Raw genomic sequence first — 24,226 nt, 5'->3', positions numbered from 1 at the left:
TAATGCTGTAATTTAGAAGCTGCTAGCCTGCAGTGCACAGTAGAGAACAGCAGAACACTTAACTCAGCTGTAGTTTACAATGGTTACATATACTCACCCTTGGAGGAAGGGCTGTGAAGGGAGCAAACATCTCAGTGATGAGAGACAGCTGCAGGAAATGTGCTTTGAAGGAGCAGCACTAGGAGGGGTACTGCCATTTACTGCCATGCAGAGGAGCAGCAACCTTTCCCTGAACGGGGCTGTTGGGGAAGCTGGAAGTTGCACTGTTTATCATTATTGGCAGCAAGCGGAAAGCCAGTTTACTGAATGCCATAGATCTTTTAAATTCTTTGCAAGTTTTCTGATCTGACAGGCATCCTGTCTCAAGCTACTGAGTAAAATTTGCTTCCAATTGTGCAGCCTTTGTCTTATTTCCTTGGAACTGGGGACCTCTTTGTCCACAGAAGAATCACACCACTGCCAAAGCCTTCAGCATTTGCTTGAAATTTCAGTGATGGAAGCTAGCAAAATATATACAACACATCAAGAAAATGTTTCTTTGGGGAGCATCAAGAACCGTGATGCTAGATTTGTAACTAAAACATATATAGGAGGTTATAGCTTTTGCTATGCCACTTGCTTGTTGTGGTGCTACTAAAGCAAAAGTAATGGTACTTGTGTCCTCAGTATTGATGTCAGTGTGCTTTTAAACTACATAAATAAAATGTTCAGGAACATTCTATGCATAAGAAATCCTGAATGGTGTATAATTTAACATAACCTTTTTGCTGCAGTCCTTTTTGCTTTTGAACTACATATGCCACATGTTACATCAAGTTAATTTTGAGTGACACGTTTGAAATGCTCAGAAATGTGGAGGAGGAAGATGTAGACAGGTGTTCACAGCAACTTTGTTAATGGGGCTTAATATTTTAACTGTTGGCAGCTGTGCTGACTGCCTGCATGTCTGTGCCCACTTCAGTGCAGTGGTTGAAACCACTGTGAGCTGATGATTATGCCTTTGAACTCGTAAGTGTATTCTAAGCCATTGCTGGTAGTAACTCACGTGGGCAGTCATGTGCTTCTATGTATTTCTTGTTGATAATTCTATTTCATCAAGTACTGGAGTGTAGTACTTGGAGGTGGGTTTACCTTTTCAATGCTGCTTTTAAAGAATGGGGCTCTTTTCAGAGATGGTGATGGAGTTCGGTTGGACAGAACATTTTTTCAGCAAGAAACCTGCCTTCAATCTTAGCTTTGCTCAGCTCCCTTTGCTAGGTGTGGCCATGTATAGTTTCTTACAGCTGGTTTCCTTACACTTCAGATGGAGGATGTGATTTCTAATTCAAGAAAAAGCTGCCCAAACTTACTGTTCTTAGTCTGCAATCTGCTAAGATGGTACTTGGCTACATGATCTGGTCTTAACAGCCAGAGTGGGTAGCACTTGCCAACATCTTGAGGAGTTAGTACCACTTATTGCTGCAAAATTAATATTGTATTACTGGTAAAGCATCAATTTATTTAAAAATAGCTGGGAAATATGGATGGGGATGCTTGCTGAGAAGAGTCTGGAGAGAAGATGAATCTGCTTCAGTAAATTGGTAACTTATGGGAATTCTTGGTGAGGAAAGCAGGCTCAGTCATGAAGTTTATGTACTGGAAGGCTAAGAATCAAGGTGAGAGATACGACAGCAGTGCCTTTCCCCCTCCCCAGAGTTTTAATAAGGAATAATACAGTCTTATTGTGAAGCATGCTATCTACTGTTTTGTAACTTGTTTTTTTCATTAAATAGTTTTCTGCAGGATTTGGAGCTTTCTGAAATGACATGACTTGGTTAGGAAAGCCTTTGTTTTTTAATTAAGATATTTTAATTCTGAATATAATCTACTGGCTTGTGATGTTTTTTTCCTTAAAATTTCTTGCGGTTTGAAATATAAAATGAATTTTTGTACTTCTAGGCAATCGCTGTCCAGCAGAGGTTAAAAAGCCCCTTTGCCACAGGAGTTAGGACTCTGCCTTTTTCAGCTGAATACCTGGTTGAAATCAACAAGGTCTTACTTGCCATGGCTGATGTTGAGCTGTTGCTGAATGCACCTGAGCTAAATACGGGCATCTATGAGGATTTTTCAACTCAGGAGGATGCACTGAAGGTACTACATATCTAAACATTCAGAGGGAAGAAGTGGAGGGAATAGCAGTAGACGTAAGTGTGGATTTGTTTAATAACAATGGTCCTGCTCTGAAAAATACGGTATGTCTCTTTACCTCAGGAACATATCAGTATATAAAGTATTTCATCCTCTTCATAAAAAAAAAAACAAACTACTGAGAACGCTCTGAAGAATTTGTGAGTGACTGTTAAGTTCAGTTGTAGCTGATTTTATCTATGAACTGCTGATAGTTATGATCTTATTGTAGATACTGTTTTGGAATAACATTCTGAGGACATTAATTTTCCCTGCTCTTGTTCATTTTACTGATGGGTTATGTTGTTTCTGTACTTGTAGAATGTGAAAGATATTTTGGATAAACTTGGGGATCAGATTGCGGTCATACATGAGAAGCAGCCTGATGTTATACTGGAAGCATCTGGGCCTGAAGCAATACAGATAGGAGATGCACTAACCCAGCTGAATGCAGAGTGGGACAGAATTAATAGAATGTACAATGATCGTAAGTGGTAAGTTGAGAATGCTTGGTGTCTGTGATCAAGTGGTGCACGTACTATGCGTTGAACAGAAGTGATTTACAAATGTGTGGCAAGTCTGACAGTGAAAATAAAAATGGTTGGTGTTGTTGTCTAAGCAGATACTTCAGTAAGTTTTGAGCCACTGGATCTGAGAAGCATCAGAATTTCTAAAGCATCAGCAAGCACTGCTGTTTCACTATGTTTTAATTTGAGAATAGTGGTTCTAGCTGGGTATCGCTTTCAATGTTTCTGCTGGCTGCCAATGGTCCCCTCCCGTTTGGAGGCAAATGTTGCAGAATCTGGTACCTTTCATTACTGATCATACCTGCAGCTGTATTGTTGTCTTCATAAGCATGGGTCACGCTGAACTCTTAGTTATGCCTTTTTCTTCCCTATAACTTAATTTAAAAGCTTTAACTACTATTATCTGTCTGTAAATGCCAGTAAAATTTCATTTACTAATAAAATTTCATTTCATTAAGTAGCCAGGTTTAACTGGAAACCTAATCTTCCTATTGAAAAAGGTAATTGTGTCAAAGAGTAACTTTGGTGTTTATGATTAGCGGGCAAAAGGCAACAAATCACCTTCTCAGTTAGTTCACTGAATACAAATTACTTTTCGACTTCATAACATTTGTAAAGCTTTGCATTTTAATGAGGATATTATTGGGCACAATTTTCATGCAAAAAGACTGCTGGACTAGGAATATAAGCAAAAATGGAATGCAACTTCCTGAATATATTAAGTGCTACAATTTTAATGGGGTGATGCATTTTAATAAATGAAGACAATTTTAGCATCAGTGTTAAAATACTTTCTGTTATTTTGGTATTTGTATTCTTTAACCCTTTTTATTACTGAGTTTATTTTTTTTAAACGGAACATTTATCCAATCTTGCCCTAAGTACAAGAAAGAAGACTAAAATAATCTATCTCCTTAGTAATCTCTGACTTTTTCTATTTCTAGGATGTGTGTAGATTTTGACAGGGTTAGTAGAAACAGCACCTGAAATGCTTGGCAAAAGACTGATTAGTTTTCAGAGCTAGTAATGATTTTCTGATTGAGTTCCAACTAAGTAGTTAAATCTTGGATAAAAGCTCTAATGTAGCCAAGCACAAGTAGATTTCAGTTGCACTTACAAAGCCTTTAAGTACTCAATCGAATCTGATTGACGTGCTTTGATTTAAACACATGAAAATCAAATTATCTGTGGGTTTTTCATATGCAAGTGTGTGTGTGCATACACAGGCTCAACAATCTGTATTGTGCTTCTTGTAACACTGCTGGTTTGCTTGTACTGCTCCTTCTGTCACAAACTTTCCACCAGAGTTAAAAGTGCTGGTGATTTGGGAGTTCAAATCCAAGCTGTGGCTTGGAAGCATGTGAGTTCTTCTGAAGGAAGCCAGGCATGGCCAAATCTTGGTGGTATGCTTACAGGACTTTTGTACTTTTACCTTTCAGCCCAGGCATTCTGTGTATTGAAACAAGTTTCAAGTGGATCTACCTTAAAACTGGAGTAAAACCACAGATCTATGCTCAAAATACTGATGTAACTTTAGGCTGGGAACTGAAACCATGAAAGCTTTCTATCTCAGTGTTTGCTGTTCTTAAACTCTTGATTCTGAAAAAATTTATGCCTCAGAAATTTTCATTTTGAAGGAACCCATTAAAATATTCTTTTAAACTATTTTAAGTGCTTAGAACGTATCTTCACATTAAATCTGAAATGAGATAATACCATGAGACAGTATGTTCAGTTAAAGTCTGTGAAATGTATGTGAGAAATAAAAGGGGAATGGGATTTGGGTCAGTCTACAGTTTAGTATTGCCATGGGATGTATGCAAGGAAAGGATGCAGTAGAACTGCAAAATAGAGTCAGGAAAATGTGAGTAGGAGTTTTCTTTTTTTGCTTTCATCTTTATTGGAATTAGACCACATGACAAATAGTAACAAAACAAAGCTCTGTATGTGCCAGGAAATATGGATGAGCCTTGATTAAAAGCGAGTTACGATTTTGATAAAAATAATCTCTCTGGAACTCTGGAATTGCTGAATTTAATTAGTGAAGAAAATAGATGTAATGTAGCTTTTTAAAGTTTGACTTTGGATATCTTTGATTCTCTGGTGCTAATTTCATGTTACATCTGGATACACGCGGTAACCTTGAAGTCTTTGCGATTGGAATTTCTTAAGACAAAAGTAATGGGCTGCAAATGATGCTTTTCCTCACATCAGTGAGGACCTTCTGATGAGCAGATCTGGTCTCCTGTGTGTCTCTTTAAAGAATACTCTTGGTATTAGTTTGGAATGGGATACTCTCTGGTCTACAAGAGGTAATGTAGAACTTGCAGTAGAATCATAGTGTGGTTTGGGTTGGAAGGGACATTGAAGTTGATCTAGTTCTGTCTCTCCTGCTGTATGCAGGGACACCTCCCTCTAGACCAGTTGCTATTGCCCCATCCAGCCTGGCCTTGAATGCTTCGAGGTAGAAGGTATCCATCGCCTCTCTGGGCAACTTGTTCCAGTGTCTCACCACCCTCACAGTAAAGAACTCCTTCCTAATATCTAGTCTAAATCTGCACTCTTACAGTTTAAGGCCATTCCTCCTCATCCTGTCACTGCCTGCCTTTATAAAAAATCTTTCCCCAGCTTTCCTGTAGGCCCCCTTCAGGTACTGTAAGGCTGCTAAGTGTTTGTTTCAAGTCCTGTGTCCTTGGACACATTTATCCTCTTTGTTTTGTAATGGTACCATTTTTTTTTTTTTTTTTTTTTTTTTTTTTTTTTTTTTTTGGAATAAAAAAATTGAAAATTTTTGTCTGTGCTTTTTGACATGCCTTTCTTACTTAACATTCATGGGCTCTTTTCTTTTTTTTTTTTTTTCCTTGTTAGCATTGTAGAACGTTCACTTTAAATTCAAACCAACTTTCTGACTGTGGTAATTCAGTCTTTTTCCATACTTGAAAATGTTACTCTTTGAGCTAAGCTTCACATTAGTTTGAGACTGCAAAGATGAAAATCATAGCAAAATGTATGGGAAATTAATGTGTGATTAAATTATAGAATTCCTTGCACAAGTCTTCTGGTAATACAGTCACTTCTATATTGTCAAAATCACCTTCATTTATGTGTGCATGGTATATGAATTAAAAAAAAGAAAACAATCTATGCAATTAATCATATTTGATATTTCATACTGTCTGACGTCCAAACTGCTTTACGGTAAAGAAAAAAGGTTCTGCTGGCCAATTTGATGCAGCTAGTCAATCTTTATTTCTCTAAGTGTTAGAAACAAAAATGTGCTTTAGACTGCCCTTTTCTCATTCAGCTGGAAGTTACACTGTTGGCTTTTACCAGCTATTTCCATGTCAGGAAGCTTTCAGTGCTGGGACTTATTTATCCGGGATATGTGCTACTCTTTAGCTGTTTTTTAAGTCAAGCTGTATGGAATTCTTAAATACCACCAGGGTGAAAATTTTAGTCTTTTCACTGAAATGGTTGGATAATTTTTCAATGTGTTGTTTTTACAGTTCCTTTGATAGAGCAATTGAAGCATGGAGGCAGTTCCACTGTGATCTCAATGACCTCTCTCAGTGGATAACAGAAGCTGAAGGATTATTAGCTGATGCCCGTGGTCCAGATGGCAGCCTGGATCTGCAGACAGCTGGGCTGCATCAGCAGGTATGTGTAATATGTGCAGTAATGGGACAAGCTAGAAAATCTAGATTTTTGTCTAAAATTATAGGTTTTTTTATATGGGTCATGTATGAGACTGCAAGTAATGTAACTTTCATTTGTAGTTTAAAGTGATTCCTGGAGAAGATCACAATTCCTGCTTGTAGTGTGATGACTTCTGTCTTGAATTGTTTTGACTTAATTTGATAATTCAAATACTGGTATCATTTACTCTAGAAAATGAGGAGATTTAAATTATGGATGCCTTAGCTTTTATTGCTTCAGAATTCAGTTTAATTATAAATATTGTAGTTAATTTATAAATATTGTAGTTTAAACTGCAGTTTAATTACTGGATAATTTTCTAGATCCACGTTATGAAATAGCAGATTCTTCTTTTTAACTAAGCTACTCTGTGCCAAAAGAGAGGAAAATACTATTTTAAGGGTCTGATTTATTTTTTTCCTCTGTGTAAGGAGTGGCTATCCAATTGTTATCCTAACACATAGTTTTTAATTTTATCCTTGTTACTACTTCAATTTTTTTTTCTTTGCCATGTCCCATCTCTTTTTTGAATTATCTTGTTTCTGTTCTGGTTGCAGAGAAATTTGTCCTAATATTGTAAGTTTGCTGTAGTTTTAAAGAGTGTTTGAATTTTTGATCCTGGCATCTTTTGACTTCCTTCAGTTTCGTGGATTTGTTGTGATGTTTGGAGAGTACAGGCATAACGATCCTAGCTAATATAGTGTTAAGTTACAGAAATAGACAGGGCCGTGGTTTACAAGAAGAAATAGTTGTAAAATAAGAAATTATAAAAATAGTCCTAGTACCTGTTAGCAGTACTGGAAAGGAATCAGAAGCGAGCGTGAATTTTAACACTGATCATTTGAATGAATTCTTGTGATCCTAGGTAGTATTCAGTAGTGAATTCTGTATCGTCTCTTTTTTTATGACACTCGTTAGAAAATTAAACCACATTTAATAACAGACTTAATAACTTAAATCAACAGCATCCAACTTTAAGTAAGGTAGCTTCATGTGCCTATTTTAGTAAAACAATATGTACTCATGATTTATTGTGCATATTATGAGCCATAGATCAAAGTCATCTCAGGTCAGTAATAAAATTGTCGCTTTTTTTTCTGACAGGAACTTGAAGAAGGAGTACACAGCCATCAGAGCAGTGTTTTGGCATTGAACAGAACTGGGGAAGGAATCATACAGAAACTCTCTGCTACAGATGGGAGCTTCCTGCAGGAGAAGCTGGCAGGACTGAATAGGCACTGGAAAGCAATCACTGCTGAGGTCATGGATAGACAGCAGAGGTAACAGGTTACTCAGGAATTTGGATATCTGGCCAAATGTGGTGAAGAGACTCTCCTTTAGCAGACTCTGTGAGAGTTAGTGTATTATATTGCATGCTGTCATTTATCTGAATTTTCCTGACTTTTTTTTGACCTTTTTTTTTTTTTTTTTTAACTGTCTCATATTACTTCTGATTTTTCTTCTTTTTCAAAATCATTTTATTGCTAAGCCAGACACCTTTGTTGGAAGGAACACTGAAGTAGCTTTTTTGGCTGAAGCTAAACTGAAAGTACTCTACCTTGATTTCTGTTTTTGCATTGTCAAAGATGTGCTAATCAAAACAATTGTATGGTGGAAGTCACGAGCAATACTTCAGAACAAAGGCTTCAGTCTGTTTGCAGCCATTTAATATAGCTGACGAGCTATTTTCTGAACAAAACAAAAGTCCTTTATGAATGAGCCTTAAATTTCCTTCAAAGATCGAAGTGTGAAATATTCTAAGACAAATACATGAATTTTCAGCGTGTCTGATGATACAAGGTTTCTTCCTCAGTTTGTAAGTGTTATAGAAAGCTATCAAGATTAAGCTCAAAAATGTTGACTGGCATGTCATGTCCACTGCAAAAATGCATGTAGATATTTTGTTTTCCTTTTTAAGGCTAAAGGGAGAGAATCAGCAGCTGATAGATTACAGAAAAAAGCTTGATGAACTGCGTTGCTGGTTGGAAAATGCAGAAAATGTTCTGGACATGAGATTTACATTCAACCACGAAGAAAACTTACGAGAATTACAGGCAAGATCCTTGAGTGTGTGTATGTATGCATGTATATGTTTCATGTAAAGTATCAGAATGTGACTTTTGGAGAATATTTTCACTGTAAATTGATAAAGAATTATGTTGGTTGTGTGAGAGTTCCGTGTGATTACTTACACAAGCAGGTAGCATCTTGTAATGAAATCAGGTTGAGTTGATAATGGTTATTTAGCCAGATGATGATGGCAGTTTCAGAAAGTGAGAAGTATATATACAACTGGTAGAATTTGGTAGAAGGAATTTTACTCAGGATAATACCCACAGGTCTACTTTATAATTCTGAAGACATCAGCAAGAGTTTGTAGGTTTAAAAAGGGTATTGTAAGAATGGAGAGATTGATAAATGGACAGGTGGGTATGTAAGCACCACTGTCTTGTTTATTGGGCAGATTTAATACTTTGTTGCATGCTTTAAACTGTATTTAATCTGCTGTTTTAACAAGTAAAGGTTTTGGTCATTTCCTGTTACTTAGATGTGAGTATGTATGATATTTTTGCTGTTTATTTTGCGTCTGGCTTTGATAGCAAAATATCTTTAATTTTAGGATGTGTGAAAGAGACTATTTCTGGAATACTAAAAAGAATCCAGTAATCATAGTTAGTCATTTTTTAAAAATAACAATTAAAAAGAGGCCTACTGCTAGACCAAATTAGAAAGCCTTGAAGTTGCAACGAAAGTATATAAGTGATGTAAAGTAGTTGCTGTTGAATTTGCCTAAACAAGTTCAATCTCTTTTTAATCAATTGAGCATCCTGCTGATTGGCTACTGTGCAAGTTTAATTTTTCCTGTGAATCCCTGAAGTGAAAGGAAGAAGTGGATCATAGGGAGTGTGTGTGTGTGTGCGTGTGTGATATAAGAATTTACTGGAGAAGCACTGGCAGGGAATTAAATACCATATTTGGACCTATCACAGCAGGAACAGTATTTGCAATTATGATTGTGCTAATTAGGGAAGTGAATTCCAAGTACTAATAAGATTACTGAGCTGTTCAGGAGGGTGAAGAATTCCTCGTATGTAAAGAAACTTGGATAACTTTCCTTGTTTTGTATAGCCAAAGAACAATGAGAAGAGAGATGGTGAGAAGAAATAGGATAACATGGGAGAGAAGATTTGTTACTAAAGACTGTTACTGGGGAAGTGGGAGTAGCGGATGTTAACTGATCAGTCAGGAATAAATACTATCTGGGAATGAAGAGGTTTCTAAATAAAGTAAAGTAAAATAGACATCTAATTCAAACAGAAAGAAACAATGAAAACTTTCTTTTTTTTTAAATGGATGCTTGAAAATTTAGTAAAGGTACTATTTGGTATTGTGTTAATTCTAACCGGAAGCTCTGTTCAGTGAACTACCTTCAGGCCTGTGTTCCTATCACTTTTATGTACACACCTCATAGTAATGTGTTATACAAGTATTATAAATATTAGGGTGGATGAATATGATGCATACTAGCTAATGCCATACATTTGTTCTAGTGCTTAAAGACAAAACTTGTGATTCTCACTCCATAGCGCTTTTGGTCTCATGGGCAAATGATAGCATGGTTATGTTAAAGTCAGTGGGAAGTGCACCCAAGAGTAACATTCTTCTTGCAGGATCTGACCTGTACTTTCATCTTAAAGAAAAGGAAGACTATGGGAGGTTGATCAAAATTAAATTGTAAGGTTGTGTTACGTTTTTAACTATCTTTAGAGCACATATCATTAGGAATAAAGTAGGTTGTGACGATAGTTTCCTACATCCTGGCTCATGCCAGGAGTGAGCTCTTAGTTTTTAAATTATTTCTAAAACTAAGGCAGGTTATAATTTTGATTAAAAGAGCGTTGACTTTTGGGTACATGTGATGCATCCAGAAGTGGTCAAATAGAAGCATCTTGTGAAGTCGGGATTGATGTGAGTGATATGAGGCTATGTAGGTACCCTTTGCATGTGTTTTCCAATTAGTAATAAATGTTAATCTTTGAATATTTGTTTTAATAATTTCTACACGTTACGAAGAAGAAACAAACAAACAAAAAAAAAAACAACAAAAAGCTGCTTCTCTTACATATTTTGAAGGAGATTTCTAAGTACTAGAGCAAAAGGAAAACTTTTCCTCTTGTTATTGTTTAACACTTATGCATTTGACTTCAGTCCAAAACTATTCTGTCCCTTTTAGGTTTTAAGTGAAGAAATGGAAGTACAGGGAGACAAACTGGAATGGTTGAACAGAACTGAACCTGAAGTTATTCTGGATAAAAATGTTGATCTTCAGGAAAAAAACAAGCTTTCTGATAGCCTGCAGTCCCTCAATGTGAGATGGAATAAGGTGTGTATTTATTCAGCATTTTTATCTGAAGTTGGAAATATAGTGGCGTATTCAGAGCAATAGTTTTTCTTTTTCCATCTATCTGTGACATCTAAAATGTCTTGGAAGGTGTGTGCATGTTGAGGGACTGTCTCCCTGAATCCATGAATCTCCATGAATCCATGTCTGCATGAAGACCCTGGTAAATGTTATTTCATCAAAATGAATTGATTAGATTACTTGTTGTTTTGTTCCTTTTCTTTTTTTTTTTTGCGTTGGCTTTCTTTCAAACAGCTGGATCAAAAATGTTTAGTCATAGAACTATAGAATGTTTTGAGTTGAAATGGTCCTTGAGGATCATCCAGTTCCAACTCCCTGATGGACAGCTATATTTGTTCAAGTTGCCAAAGCCCCATGCAACCTGATCACTTCCGGAGGTGGGGTATTTAAAGCTTCTCTGAGCAGTTGCTCCAGTGCATCACCACCTCCATAGCAAATAATTTTTTCCTCATATCTAATCTAAAACTATTGTCTTTTAATTTAAGATCATTACCAGTAACTGTATCACTATCCTCCTTGATAGAGTCTCTTCCATTTTTTTTTTTCTTTGTTGTTGTAGGCTCCCTTTAAGTTCTGGAAGGCTACTGTAATGTCCTTTCAGAACCTTCTCCTTTCTAGGCTAAGTAACACTAACCCCTCAGTCTTCTCAGGAGAGGTGCTCCAGCCCTCTAATCATCCTTGTGGCCCTCCTCTGAACCTGCTACAATAAGCCCATGTTCTTGTCATGCTGGGGGCCTCAGAGTAGAATGCAGTACTACAGATGAGGTCTCATAAGAGAAGGGGTAGAATCATCTCCCTCAACCTGCTGGCCATACTGTTTTTGGTTTTCTGTCATTGCCTTCTGGAAACAGCAAGCCAATTTGTTTTCACTACAAGAGGATTTTTTTTTTAAATTAATTTTTAGATTAATTATGTATTGCCTTAGTTTTTGTGATCATAAATCATGAGCATTCCTTTGAAGTGTGCCTAGTGAGTCTTGACTTTCATACCTGGACAGTAAAAAAACCAAATAAACATGCAAACAACTTATCTATAAAAATTAATTTCTTTCTCTCCTAGGGTTAGGTAAGACATGGAAGGCTATGGAAAAACAAATACAGAGCACCTTTTGGCATTTTATTGTTTTTAAATGATACTTTAAAAAACTTTATTGAGATATGAAGCATACCAGTATAGTAAGTGTAATGTAAAATATTGTGTGTGCTCTAATACATGAACTTTTGCTATTAATGTTGATTTACTTACTGCTTTTGTTCCTCTCTGCTGGCCTGCAGGTGTTCAGGGAAGTGCCTGACAGAGTGAGACAACTGGAGGCTTTTGTTGGGCAGCCTCACCTTGTTGCACAGGCAAAGCCTTTTGGTGAGTAGTCATTCCTGCCACTGAGCTTAGTACTGTTTGTAGTCAAAAACTTCCCTAGTACTTAGACAAATGGAAATAAGAAATGTTTTTGGTTGCTTAGGACTCCCTTCATGTTATCAGGGGAGAGAGAGAGGGAATATCTGTTTAGGGAAAAAGTCAGTTTGCATTTCAGGTTTGGACGTTGTCCGTTGATGTTCCTTTAAGTGTGCTGAAGTGGAAGAATGTTTCAGTAAAGCTCAGATATCCTCATCAGGAGCCAGTGTTGTAGGTACAGGAAAAAATATCCAAAAATATCCAAAATATCCTCTGTCTGTGACGATTTCCCAGTGGATTTGTGCATTTTTGCATTTGTGCCTCTTAGTAACTGAGATCCAATAGAAAGCTTATCTACAGCTAATTATCCTGCATACAGATTCTCTGCAGTCCTGCAAATTTCATTCTGCATATTTTGGCTTAGTAGGAGCACAGACAGGTCTTTTCCCACATACCAGTTAGTTATTTTTCTGAACTCTGTAAGGGAAGCTGTCAAAAAATACGGTCTTGTATCAGATATTCATACTGGCTGTATTTTTCAAACGTTATCGGAGACAGGTTGTGTGTAAACAAGATGCCCAGGTCTCTGTTTTAGAAAGACAGTCCTTGCCTAAGAAAAATTACAGTTTGAACTTCAGTAAATTAATTGTATTTTTTCTTTACTTCAGTAGTAGCAAAAATAAATAAATAAATCACGGAGCACAGAAAATTTTTTGGCTTTTCAGAACTCTGATTCAACTTGTTTTTCTTTTGTACAGACTATTTCTTAAGTAAAGCTCCTGTCTTTTATTGTGGCAACTGTGTAATATTTATGTTTAAGCTTGATTTAACTTTGTTTTCTTGGATCAAGAACACAGCCAAACAACTTCTGCATAGAATCCCACTGTTCAGCTCATTACTCCCTCTTTACAGTATCATACAAACAGATAGAAAGGATGAGGCTGAGCTAGTGGGCATCTGTCCCTTTTTAGGATGGTGATGTATTGCCAAGTCTGTGAAGCCTCTGTTGCAGTAACTTGACTTCTGCTTAAGTGGATTCTGAGTTAAGAATGGGAAAACCTTTCTGTCAAATAGCACGGGAGTGAGAAAGGCAATTTCGGATTTTTACCTTAAATTAATTAATTGTTTATTATGCTTAGAGTTCAACTCCTTTTTACATCAAAGAGGGCTTAGCTTCATTCTATTAAAAGTTAGTGCTATTTTGTTTTTTTCTCATTTGTGTAGTGTTATGGGTGATTCATGGGCCCTTTGCCATGCAATGAGATAATTAATAGCTTCAAAACAAGCAAAAAACCATCATGGTGACTTATATTCTTGGAGTTTAAAAGTCTCAAATGCAGATCTTGCTGTGTGTTTTTTTTTAGATGCTGTTGTGTATTCATAGAAACTACCAAAAAAAGAAAAGCAATTCTCCAAACTATATGTGTAGCCATGATTTTTTCTTTAATGAAAATACCAAACTCTTTCAGATGTCCAAAAGGTGGTGCTAGTATCTTCTTCATTGGAAATTCCTGTTCAGACACAGCATGCTTTGGAACTTTCTGCACCTGCTGATCTGGACAAAACTACAACTGAGCTGGCTGAATGGTTGGTATTGATTGACCAGATGCTCAAGTCGAACATAGTCACCGTGGGAAATGCTGAAGATATCAACCGGACTATTGCAAGAATGAAAGTATGTGTTTCAGTGAAGGCTGGAGGTTTGGAAAATAAGGAGACGCTTGTAATTTCTTGACTAAATATATAGGCTAAAAATGTATTAAAAAAACCAACAAAACAAAACCACTACCATAAATACTTAACCTGCAAATTGCGCTTCAAAATCTGTTGATATTACGCTACGCTCCCTCTACTATATCCTCTTAATTCCCTGTCTCCCTTCACAAGCAAGATGTGAGATAGGCAGTGCTATTTATTTATTTGTTTAATTTAAACAAAACACATAGAGAAGAACTGCAGATGGTATCTTCAGTGATAATATATAGATAACTTACTGAAGCCTTTGGGACAGCTTCAGTACTCCATCATTGGAGGGTGACCTGTATGATCTACTTAGTAGTGTTGTTTTTTTTTAAATGAAATTTGTTATGTTGTAACTATTATAAACTGATTTCCAGAGACATATTAAAGAGATTATAGGTTTTAATGTAAATGGTTATGGTGTAAATACTTTTCTGTTGATAGCTTATGCTGTGGTGAGCTGTGACAAAGGGCAGCATTTGTGAGACGTATGCTGCCATTAAGGTTCACTGCATTTGACTTGATGTCAATTAACATGAGTAACGGTATGTGTACAAGCTACAGGCTTTATGTTTCTATTTCTGAGGACATCTATCATCATTTGGTATTTGATGGAATAAATGTGAAAGTGCTCTCTTTTAACTGTATAATGCTTATGATATGAGGTGCTGGTACATAGCTGTAGTTGAAAGAATTATCATGTTCTGTCTATGGTCCATGCTGACTATTCTTCCACCTTACCCATCTCCTTGTAAATGTGCACACTTGCATTTGTGTCTGTATAAAGATCAGAGGGTGGTAAGGCAAAAATAAATTATGAAAGAGAGAAAAACATACTGGAAAATATTTCACAATGACTGGTTGTAACTGTGATTTGTGCAGGTTAGCCTCCGCATCTGGATTTTCACTTGTAATTCAGAATACTTTTGCATTTTAAAGCAGTGCTATAATACTGTGACAGCTCAAGGGTTGTAAATAGTGATGAAGCTGCCATCTGTCTCTGGAGACATAGATGCTTAGTCTTATGTATAAGTAATACAGATAATAACGTTAAGTAAATCCTGTTTTTTGTACCTAAAAAATCATATCCTAATTCTCAACAGATAACAAAGGCAGATTTGGACCAACGGCACCCTCAGCTTGATTCTGTTTTTACATTGGCTCAAAATTTGAAAAATAAAACTTCCAGTTCAGACGTTAGAACAGTGATTACAGAAAAATGTAAGTTCCTCCATTCTGTGTTTTTAAAATGTAGTGTTTCCATGACGGTAAAATCTTCATCTCTTTCTCTTAAACTCTTGATTTTTAACCCAGCTGAAGTTGTCTTCCTTAAGTAAACTGAAAATTAGCATTTATATGGGTTTCGCTATAGAAGTCTAATGAAAATTCTTGGAAGAAGAGTTGCTATTTATTTTGTTAACCTACTGTATTGCTGGGATTTTAAAATAACTTATGAAAAACTTGAGTTACTTGACAGATACAGAGCCAGAGATAAGGATTTTATAAGGCTTTTTATTCGTTGATATAAAGGAGCTATTAATATATTTTTATTTTTGCTGATCCTACATAACACTGGACAGTTGGTTTTTTTTTTTAAATAAAAAAAGCATGGATGTATTGCCTTGGAAGACTAACTTTTGAAATTGTTGATTGAGAATTAGAGCTTTTAAGTCATTTGTGTGTACATTAAATAAATACTTTGAAAATTTCTTTTACTGGTACTTACAGAAGGAAAACACAACTGACACAAGTAGAAACCAGGGGATGTCATAGTCTTTGAACTCCTGGGGCTTTGCCAGTTGCTAAGATTAGAAAATTAGTGCAGCAGGAAATACTGCAGTTAGCAGAAAAAACGATCTATGAAACAATGGAAAGATATATTTTGCTGTCTTTTTCTGCAGACTACTTTGGTAGTAGGATGGTAGCTATTGTGGTTCGGTGGAGTCAGTCAGGAAGGGGAGACTTGCAAAGCATCCCTCACAAAAGATAAGAGAGAATAAAGAAATTGTGTTTTGGAAACTGATGTTGAGTTTCCTGATAGCAGTTCTTGCTAAAGATGGAAGCAGGGAAGCTGTGCTATGTATGTTGCCACAAATGAAGCTTCCAGTAGATACCCTATGCGTGTGAAGATTTTGCTACCTCTTATTTAATATGAAAAAGTGAAGTTTACATTTGTAAAGAAAAGTATGTCTCTGTTATGAGGGTTTTGTATTAGTTTGCTCTTTTCTCAAATGAAGAACAGAACTGCTTCGTGTGTCTCATTCTTTAAATGCTCAGGAGAATATACACTTGCAAATCTGCTAATTGTCGTTAGATGAAGCCTAATTACTCTAATAGCTGAGAGCGCAGAAGTAAAGTTTCTCTGGAACTTGCTTAGTAGTAACTGCCCAGACACGGGAAATTAAAAACAACATGTAATCGGGTTTTCTTTCCCAATTTTGAACCCACAGGCAGATCCTTGAGGCCACCAAGAATTTCATTGTCAGGGAGTGAAGGAAAAGGAAATATATCAATAGCAGATAATTGCATTAGGGTATTTTGAGTGGATAAAAATTTAAATCCATACAGAAAGCAAGGTTAACCTGCCCATTCACAGGAAAAAATCTGTAACGGAAATTCAAGGTATATTCATTCATTAATAATATCTGTATAGAAAGGTCAAATATGTATCAATTTCAACCCACTTGTTGTTTAGATCGTTGTTTCACAGGGATATTTTTCCTTTCAGCCTTGTGGGCAGAGCTTAAAATCATAGAAGACTTTTCTATACAGTTTATTAGCCAGCACACAGTGTTATACCCATTTTTCATTCCTGCTGTTTTTGCTTTTGTATATACATTTGCTGTTGGGGTTACCAAAGTTTTCTTCTGAGGTCTCATTCAATTCGTTCAATGACCTACATCATAGCAGAAAACTATAGTCACTCTGGCGAAGGCGCTTCACTGCCACAGTCTGAGAGCTCTGTGAAGCTGAACAGAACATTATTGGATGTATTTTTATAGATAAGAGATCCTGCCAGGCAGATCAAGCAAACTGACTTTGGATGTTCATAAAAGATTTATAAAACAAAACAAACAAACAAACAAAAAAAGCAAAATAACAAAAGAACCTGCAGAGGGTAAAGTTCACTTACATGGTTTTTAGCTTAAACACATGCCTTGGCATTTTTTTGCTTCATGAAGGATTAAAGCAACTTCATGAAGGATTAAAGCAATTTGAGTATCAATTACGTTGCTTTTCTAATAAAGTAAAATTACTGGTAAGGTAATTACCTTGGTGTTGTTGCTTATTGCCTGCCTGTTGCTGCTGAGAATACAGATGTTCTCAAGAGAGCCAGCTTAGATGGTTTTTTTTGTTTTTCTTTTCTACATTTTTTTCTTACTCTTCAGTTCAAATAATACAACGTGTTGATACTGTCATGACAGGTAGTAGGGAAGACCTATTGTTAGCTCTGTAGACTCTCAAGAAATATGCCTTTTTTATTGGTCTGTAAGTATAAAGAAAAAAGTATGATGCTGTTGGTTTCTTTCTGTCAGGCAGACTTAGTACTTTCCCTAATGCTATTATTGTGCTCTAGGCTTCAGTCATGTTTTCTTTTTCATTCTTTGTTTATTAAAGGTTGAATCTTGTTTATTGATTGTCTAAAGTAACTCTATTTATTGAGAGAGGAGATATTTGAAGGAAATGGGGCAAGATCAATAACTTCTCTGTTGTATAATCTACACAAGCCTGTAGAATCCTGTGGTGGAGTGAAAATACTAAAGCAAATTGTTGGTGGAGTGCTCCTACCTTAGCCATAGTTGTTGTGCAGGTGCTACTAGACTGAGTTCAACACACACGGTGGTCGGTAAACCTTAGTTCACTATTTAAGTGCAGAAAGGTGACTTGCTGTGGCACAGCCTTCACCCTTCCCTGGTGCTCTCTGGAAACTCTGCTGGTGGCAGATCTGCTGTGACATCTTTGCTGTGCAGTTGTTGCACATTTACCTCCTGTGAACACGTAAAAAGTAAAGGGTAATGCTTTTGGAGACGTCCAGAAATAGTAGTTGTTACCTGTATGCTGACCTGCTTAAACAAGAGGCAGTCAAACCCCTACTTTTTGTTTACTTGCATGAGCATATAAATTACTTGAGGAACTAAAATACAAAATACTGAAGTGACTGTATTTGAAAATGATTTACATTATTGCCTCTTGTCCTGAGGAGTAAGTGGTAGTTAGGACTACTTGATTGGTTACTTTTTTTTTTTTTTTTTTTTTTATTGTCCTCTCCAGTGGAAAAAGTAAAGAACCAATGGGATAACACCCAGCATGGTGTGGAGGTGCGGCAGCAGCAGCTGAAGTACATGCTGTCAGACAGCATACAGTGGGATGAGCGAAGAAAAGAAATGGAGCATCTCATGGAGCAGTGTGAGATCCGTCTGCGCATGCTTCAGCAGGCCCCAAAGGATGTGCTTGTCAAACAGATTTCGGATAACAAGGTAAGACCATCTGCAGTTGACTTCTCGGTCCGTCTGATGCTATTGGATTCATTTGATGTCTGGATGTAAGGTTGATATGGTGGTTCTGTGATTTTGGGGCACTCTGTGCTCTAAATTTTTCATCAGCCTTCCTGAGAATTACTTTTGAGAGGAAAACAGGTGGCATGAATACTTGTGTGCCTTTTTATAAGCGTGGCTGAGAGGAGCATAGCATAATCTGATAAATGATGCTACGCAAAAAATCCTTGTCTTGATAAAAGTTTTATCGTAGAACCACAGCATGTAGCAGAAATCTATTAACAATAGTAAATCCAGGCATGGGAGAAGTTATATAAAATTATCCCAAGTTTCATTTCTGATTGATACGAAGCATATTCATCTTATTTTTTCCCTCAATTCCACATGAACTTTGTTGCTTTTTGTATCACAGTGAACATGCTGTGATAAATCAGTAAATCTGATGTCCTTTGTGGTGGCTGTTTGAAAAAGGGCAGGCTGTAGGAGGCTCAGGGTAAGAACTAAAGAGTCTAATGATTGAGGAAGGGCTCTTATCAGTGTGGAACTCAGAACAATCTTTAATACACTTCAAAAAAATGTGTGTATGTATGTAAATAGACATTCAGTGTAGGGATGTGGCTAGGTATGAAAAAAAGGAGAGAGCTTAGTAATGTGTATTTCTCACTGACCCTAGCTATTTCAGTAAGCAGTAAAATTTTTTGTTCTTCATTGCCTTTCCTGTGTGAGCAGAGAATTGGAAATGGGCTCTTAGGCCCAACTTTTTGCTTTCTCAAAGGAAATTAGGCATGTGGCCAAACATTGAGTATGGAAATAAAAAAGATACAACTGATTAATAAATAAATAATATATATATTTTATTTTATTTAAAGCTCTGTAAGGGCTAAGTACATTATATCGTGCCAGTTGTATCAGTGTTAGCGTAACTTAGATTTGTTCATGCTGCTAAAACCTAAAACTATTTTTACTTCTGCTGCCAGTAAAACATACAGGAAAGTTTTCCTAGATCTTGCTGGCTTTAGCAATATAATTTTTCTCACTTGTGTTTTGGTTCATTGTTAGAATGCTTATTATTTAATAGAACTTCTTTTAAAAGGAATTTTATTCCATAAAAGAATTGTGCACATTCCTGCTTTTTTAAGCATAAAAAAGGTATTATAATGATAATTAGATAATATGGAAAGCAGTCTGATTTTGATTTTGCTTTAATGTCTTATTCTGAAATTCCTTTTTAGCTGTTAATACATGATTTGCATAGGGGAGACATCACAGTAGCTGCGTTCAATGATCTTTCTAATAAACTTCTTCGAGAGTATCGTGAGGATGACACAAGGAGAGTGAAGGAAACCACTGACCAAATGAACACTTGCTGGGTTAATCTGAACGAAAGGTAATTGGTTGCAAGGTTTCACTATATACCTTTCTGTTTTAAACTTGTATCTTACGTTTATCACTTACACCTATTTCAGTCTCATCTCTGCAGGCTTAGCTTTACTGCAGCATTTAGCTCTGCTTCGGTGGTTTGATCAGTTGTAGTGAAGCTGAATTTTGATGATGGAAATTCCCCCACAGTTTATTATGGAAGGCTTCTGTACGACTTCCAATTCTTTGTTCAAAAATGATAGTAATAAGTATTAAAAAAAAAGAAGTGCTTATCTCATGTTTGTTCTCCACTTTGCTTGTGGCTATTTTTTCTCTAAAGGTCTTTGAGCAATTCTTCCTGTTCTGTGATGATGCTATGCTCTCTGTATATAAGTAGTTTGTTACTGTGCTTCCTTTTCATAAGGCTGAAAGTATTTAGCTCTGCTTTCCAATGTGTTAATTTATTTAAGGCCTTTCATCTAATGGAAACTTTTCCTGAATGGGGCTGTGCTTTGGGTTTCTGACTGCGATGTGTCTGACACTCCCATCTAGAAAGCATTTGATCTATAGGAACTGAGATTTGAAGCTTCTTTGTATTCATCCTATTCATCATTTGCAAATAAGTCTTACAAACCAAATGCTGAACACATGATTGCATGTGTTTTTTTTATGTGTAATATCTTTTGTGTGTGCAAAGTAATATAGTTGCTGCAAAAAGTCTTCAGCATTTTATGGGTAATTAAGCCCAATGTCTGACTCAATACCAGCATCTTTAAAAGACAATATACTTTGTGACTACAAGGACAGAAGAGAGATCTGATCCTATCTGTATGGGAGTGGGGTAAATGACAACCAAAATCTGTGTGTATACATACATGTAGGTGCACACAAAAAAGGGAAGCTGCTTTTTTTTTTTAAAAAAAAAATGAGGTGTGAGTTAATTGAGAATGAATCTTTCATAGTAAAGCCTCTACAGTTGAATGATATGTCCTGGGGAATAAAAGGAAGAGAACTTTACAGTGGTAAGCAGTTGGTTTCACAGGTAATTAAGGAAGAAGAATGTAATGTCTTGTTATCCTTCCTTGGAGGAAAATGATATCTTTGTAGTTTTCTGCTTTTGATGTCACAAAGAGTTTTATACAACTTGTTTCCTTGTTATTTCCATTGAGAGATGAGATACAGAACAGACAAAACCTTATATGGCTCATTCTGTGTGATCATTTGAGAGAGAATAAAGACTTGTTGATCTCTAAATGTTTTAGAGACATCTAACATAGAGTTTTCAAACAACTAAAATATTTCATAATTGATCTAATTTGGGCATTTTCTTTTCGTGGTTCTTCGGTTAAAATGTCCAGTAGACAGAGGCAAAGGAAAGACTACTTTTAGCATATGACAAAAAATTCCATAGCTTTTTACTTTGTGAACTAGGTTATAGTGATGAGGTCACCTTTTGAAATGACCCATCTTGGCCATTCATTTGAACTGAGTCTGCACGTTCCTCTGCCTTTCCTCAGAGTAAAGTAGTATCTTTTCCAAAAATGCTGTTAACTTCATCTGAAATAGGTTGTGATGATTTCTGGGAATAGAGATGCAATTAGAGGTTGGCAAGAGAGCTCCTGGTTGGATTAGCAGTACCTTAGGTTCCAGCTCTGTAGTAGCCTGATTCAAATTCAAACTTTGCAGTTTTGTCTAGAGCTAGCATAAAGCTGCTCACCAGCAGGTGATCAGAAAGAAAAGTTCCTGACTGAAGCCTCTAATTATTTTTGAATCTGCTTGAAGTATGGAATAGTAAGCACCTTGTGTTCTATTGTGTGTAACTGAAGCTCCACAGTTATCACTGGGACTGCTATGCTGCAGCCTTACGGAGATGAACGTCTGCTTTGTTTCTTAAGTAGTGGCAGAATATACAGGAGAGCTTAGGAAACCAGTGGGTAGTCAGAGCATGGAGCTGCTCACTGTAACCCTGCAGAGCAGAGCAGAATTAAAAGGGGAGACTGCAATAAGAGTACCTTTTCAGGGGAATGAAGGTTTTTATCTTTGCCTTTAAATGCAATAAACAAAAAATCTAGTGAACCTTGAGCACTGAGGATGGCTTAATGTGACAGATCTCAGGGCAGACAAAGATTGTGCCTGCAGTGTGCATGTCCTATGGCTTCTATAAGCACAGACCTGTATTTATGGCATAATGCTTTAAAATACCATCTCTGGCTGTAGCTATGCCTGGAGGTTGCAGAAGGGGGTCCTTATTAGCATTACCTGGAATAATCAGTCCTGAATGTCCTCAAGAGTGCTAGCAGTAAGGCTTGTCATGAAACACAAAGTTGAAGGAAAATAGTGGCATTAAAAGGCTGAAGCTTTCTCACGTTGACATTGTTTAAATTGACTATTCTGTCCACTGGCTATTTATTTTTATTTCAGGATGAAGCTGTAGTTGTTCTGCATCATTCTGCTGCTTCAGTATTAAACTGTAGTTGCCATCTAAACTGCTTTTCTTTTGGTCACACGCTTATATACATTGCATATTTTTAGTGTAAATCTGAAAAGAAGAATTGTGTGGAACAGGGATCTGAAACAGTGCCATGAAAGCTTACCTGCTAGAGGTATAACTCTGTTTTTTTTTTTTTCTTGGATATTGCTGATCAAATCTGCTTAATCATTCTCTACTACCACTGAATTAAGTAAAATTAGCAGCAGTTTTGTAGAATTCTGTGGGTTCTCCTTACATTTAATGCTTGCCTACTGGAAAGAGAGCATCTTTTGGAGACTGTTCCGATCATTTTAGAATTCTTCGTGAATCTGAATCATCTTCTTGGCATGGAGGAGAGATTAATCTCCAATATAAAATTCTCCATCAACTTCATTTTAAATTTGAAGCCTTTACTAGAGTGAAATGAAAATATTTGGGTCTATTCTGTAGGACAGTTGTTCACTACTGCTGTATAGGTCATCATTAAAAGCTGCCATGTAGTCTTAGAATTTTAATTGCAAATCTGTTAATTTATGCCTCTGAGTTGCATGCTTAATGCAAGGAATGATTTTCTGCTTTAATTCAAATATCGTGACAGCATTGTTACTGCAATAGGATTTAATTTTTCACTTTAATTTCAACCGAGCAGAAAGTTTGAGAAATTAGAACTTTGGGCTGAAGATTACAATCTTCAATGGATCTTACTAGATACAAAGTTCAAGTTGTCTTAGTTCCCATCCAGTTCATCAGTATTTAGGCTTAGAGATCTGGGTCACTTGGTGTTTTATCCTCTAGGGCTTTTCTCTTTCTTTGAAGGTCACCTTTATTATCAGTCTGTTCTTGTTGTCACTCCTGTTCTTCCACCTTTGGCCTTAACCCCCTGCTAGGGAAGAAAATCCCTGCAGAGTGAGAGGCGTTTGAAGTCAGAGCTCATAAGTGGTTTTACTTTACACTTTTCCTCACAGTTCCTTGGTGTGCTCTAATTTTTGAGCTGATGCTCGGTATTTTTTTTTGACTGTATCTGGTCAAACATTTAGTCATCCCTAGCATGCTGTTTATTTTTTATTTTGTCAAGAGGAGGCAAAGCATGCCAAAGCTTTATGCCTGAATGAAGGCTTCTTATCATGCTACTCATTTGCCAGTAGCCAAAACTTGGGGAGGCACGAAGTCAGGAACAATCCACAGAATCTCATTTTGAATAAAGCAATTATTAACAAGTGACATAAGGTCTATCCTCCAAATATTAGGGTTGTAACTCTATGCTGCTGCAGGTTGTTTCTAGAAAATTCTGTTGTTTATGCTGGTATTTGGGAACGTGAGCCTGGCAAACTCGAGGTTGTGTCAGATGCTCTTAGTGCCATTGAAGGAAAGTAATGTTTCGATTCTTGCATCTGGCTTTTCTGATGTGCTGGAAAACTGGAATACCTTCTTTGAAACAACTTCTCACACTTAACTTTGTTAATCAGAGCTTTTGAAGTTGCTGACTTATAACAGTTTTTAATATAAGTTTTGTTTTAATGATGAGGAAACAGTTCAGATTCCAGAAGTGCAATCTGATCTACTCTCAGGAGGTCTGTTCAAGTTGTGTACCTGTAGGCTAATTCTAAAGGTTTTGAATCAGTTCCTTGCCTTCAGTTGTACATCTGGAGAATTTTTTGATTGGCTCAAAATCTGGGCTATATTCTAATTCTGCCAGTTGTCTTTTCTTTAAACATGTTGAGTATGGGCTGACTGTTACGACTATAATATATTAGTCTTTGTCTTATAGCAAAAAGAATCAGGTATTTGACTTTTCATACTTCCAGAGTTTAATTTTGCAGTAGATAGGAATTAGGGGAAATGTTTCTGCTCACTGTAGAAGAAAAAAATTCCTCCAAGTTCTCAGTGTTTCTACTCCATGTCATTTGTGTTGAAGAGAAGCATTCACACATTTCACATATGGGAATGACCTCTGCTA

General features: G+C 36.5%; 1 protein-coding gene across 2 annotated transcripts in view; it reads left to right on the top strand.

The window, feature by feature from the left end:
• Window positions 1-24,226, top strand: part of UTRN (utrophin) — a 348,379-nt gene that overhangs the window by 128,283 nt on the left and 195,870 nt on the right. For both annotated transcript variants that reach the window (XM_042895118.1, XM_042895112.1), the window contains 11 exons: window positions 1,939-2,130; window positions 2,488-2,660; window positions 6,200-6,350; window positions 7,494-7,669; window positions 8,308-8,443; window positions 10,624-10,773; window positions 12,087-12,171; window positions 13,674-13,879; window positions 15,048-15,165; window positions 18,217-18,422; window positions 19,673-19,827. In XM_042895118.1, coding sequence (XP_042751052.1) covers window positions 1,939-2,130; window positions 2,488-2,660; window positions 6,200-6,350; window positions 7,494-7,669; window positions 8,308-8,443; window positions 10,624-10,773; window positions 12,087-12,171; window positions 13,674-13,879; window positions 15,048-15,165; window positions 18,217-18,422; window positions 19,673-19,827 — 1,748 coding nt within the window. The remainder of the gene's footprint in view (window positions 1-1,938; window positions 2,131-2,487; window positions 2,661-6,199; window positions 6,351-7,493; window positions 7,670-8,307; window positions 8,444-10,623; window positions 10,774-12,086; window positions 12,172-13,673; window positions 13,880-15,047; window positions 15,166-18,216; window positions 18,423-19,672; window positions 19,828-24,226) is intronic.

Source organism: Lagopus leucura, unplaced genomic scaffold (assembly GCF_019238085.1).
Source record: "Lagopus leucura isolate 7727_CA_CO unplaced genomic scaffold, USGS_WTPT01 Super-Scaffold_73, whole genome shotgun sequence".
Classification (NCBI taxonomy): domain Eukaryota; kingdom Metazoa; phylum Chordata; class Aves; order Galliformes; family Phasianidae; genus Lagopus; species Lagopus leucura.
Note: the sequence above shows the minus strand (reverse complement) of the source record. Positions and strands in the feature narration are given on the sequence as shown.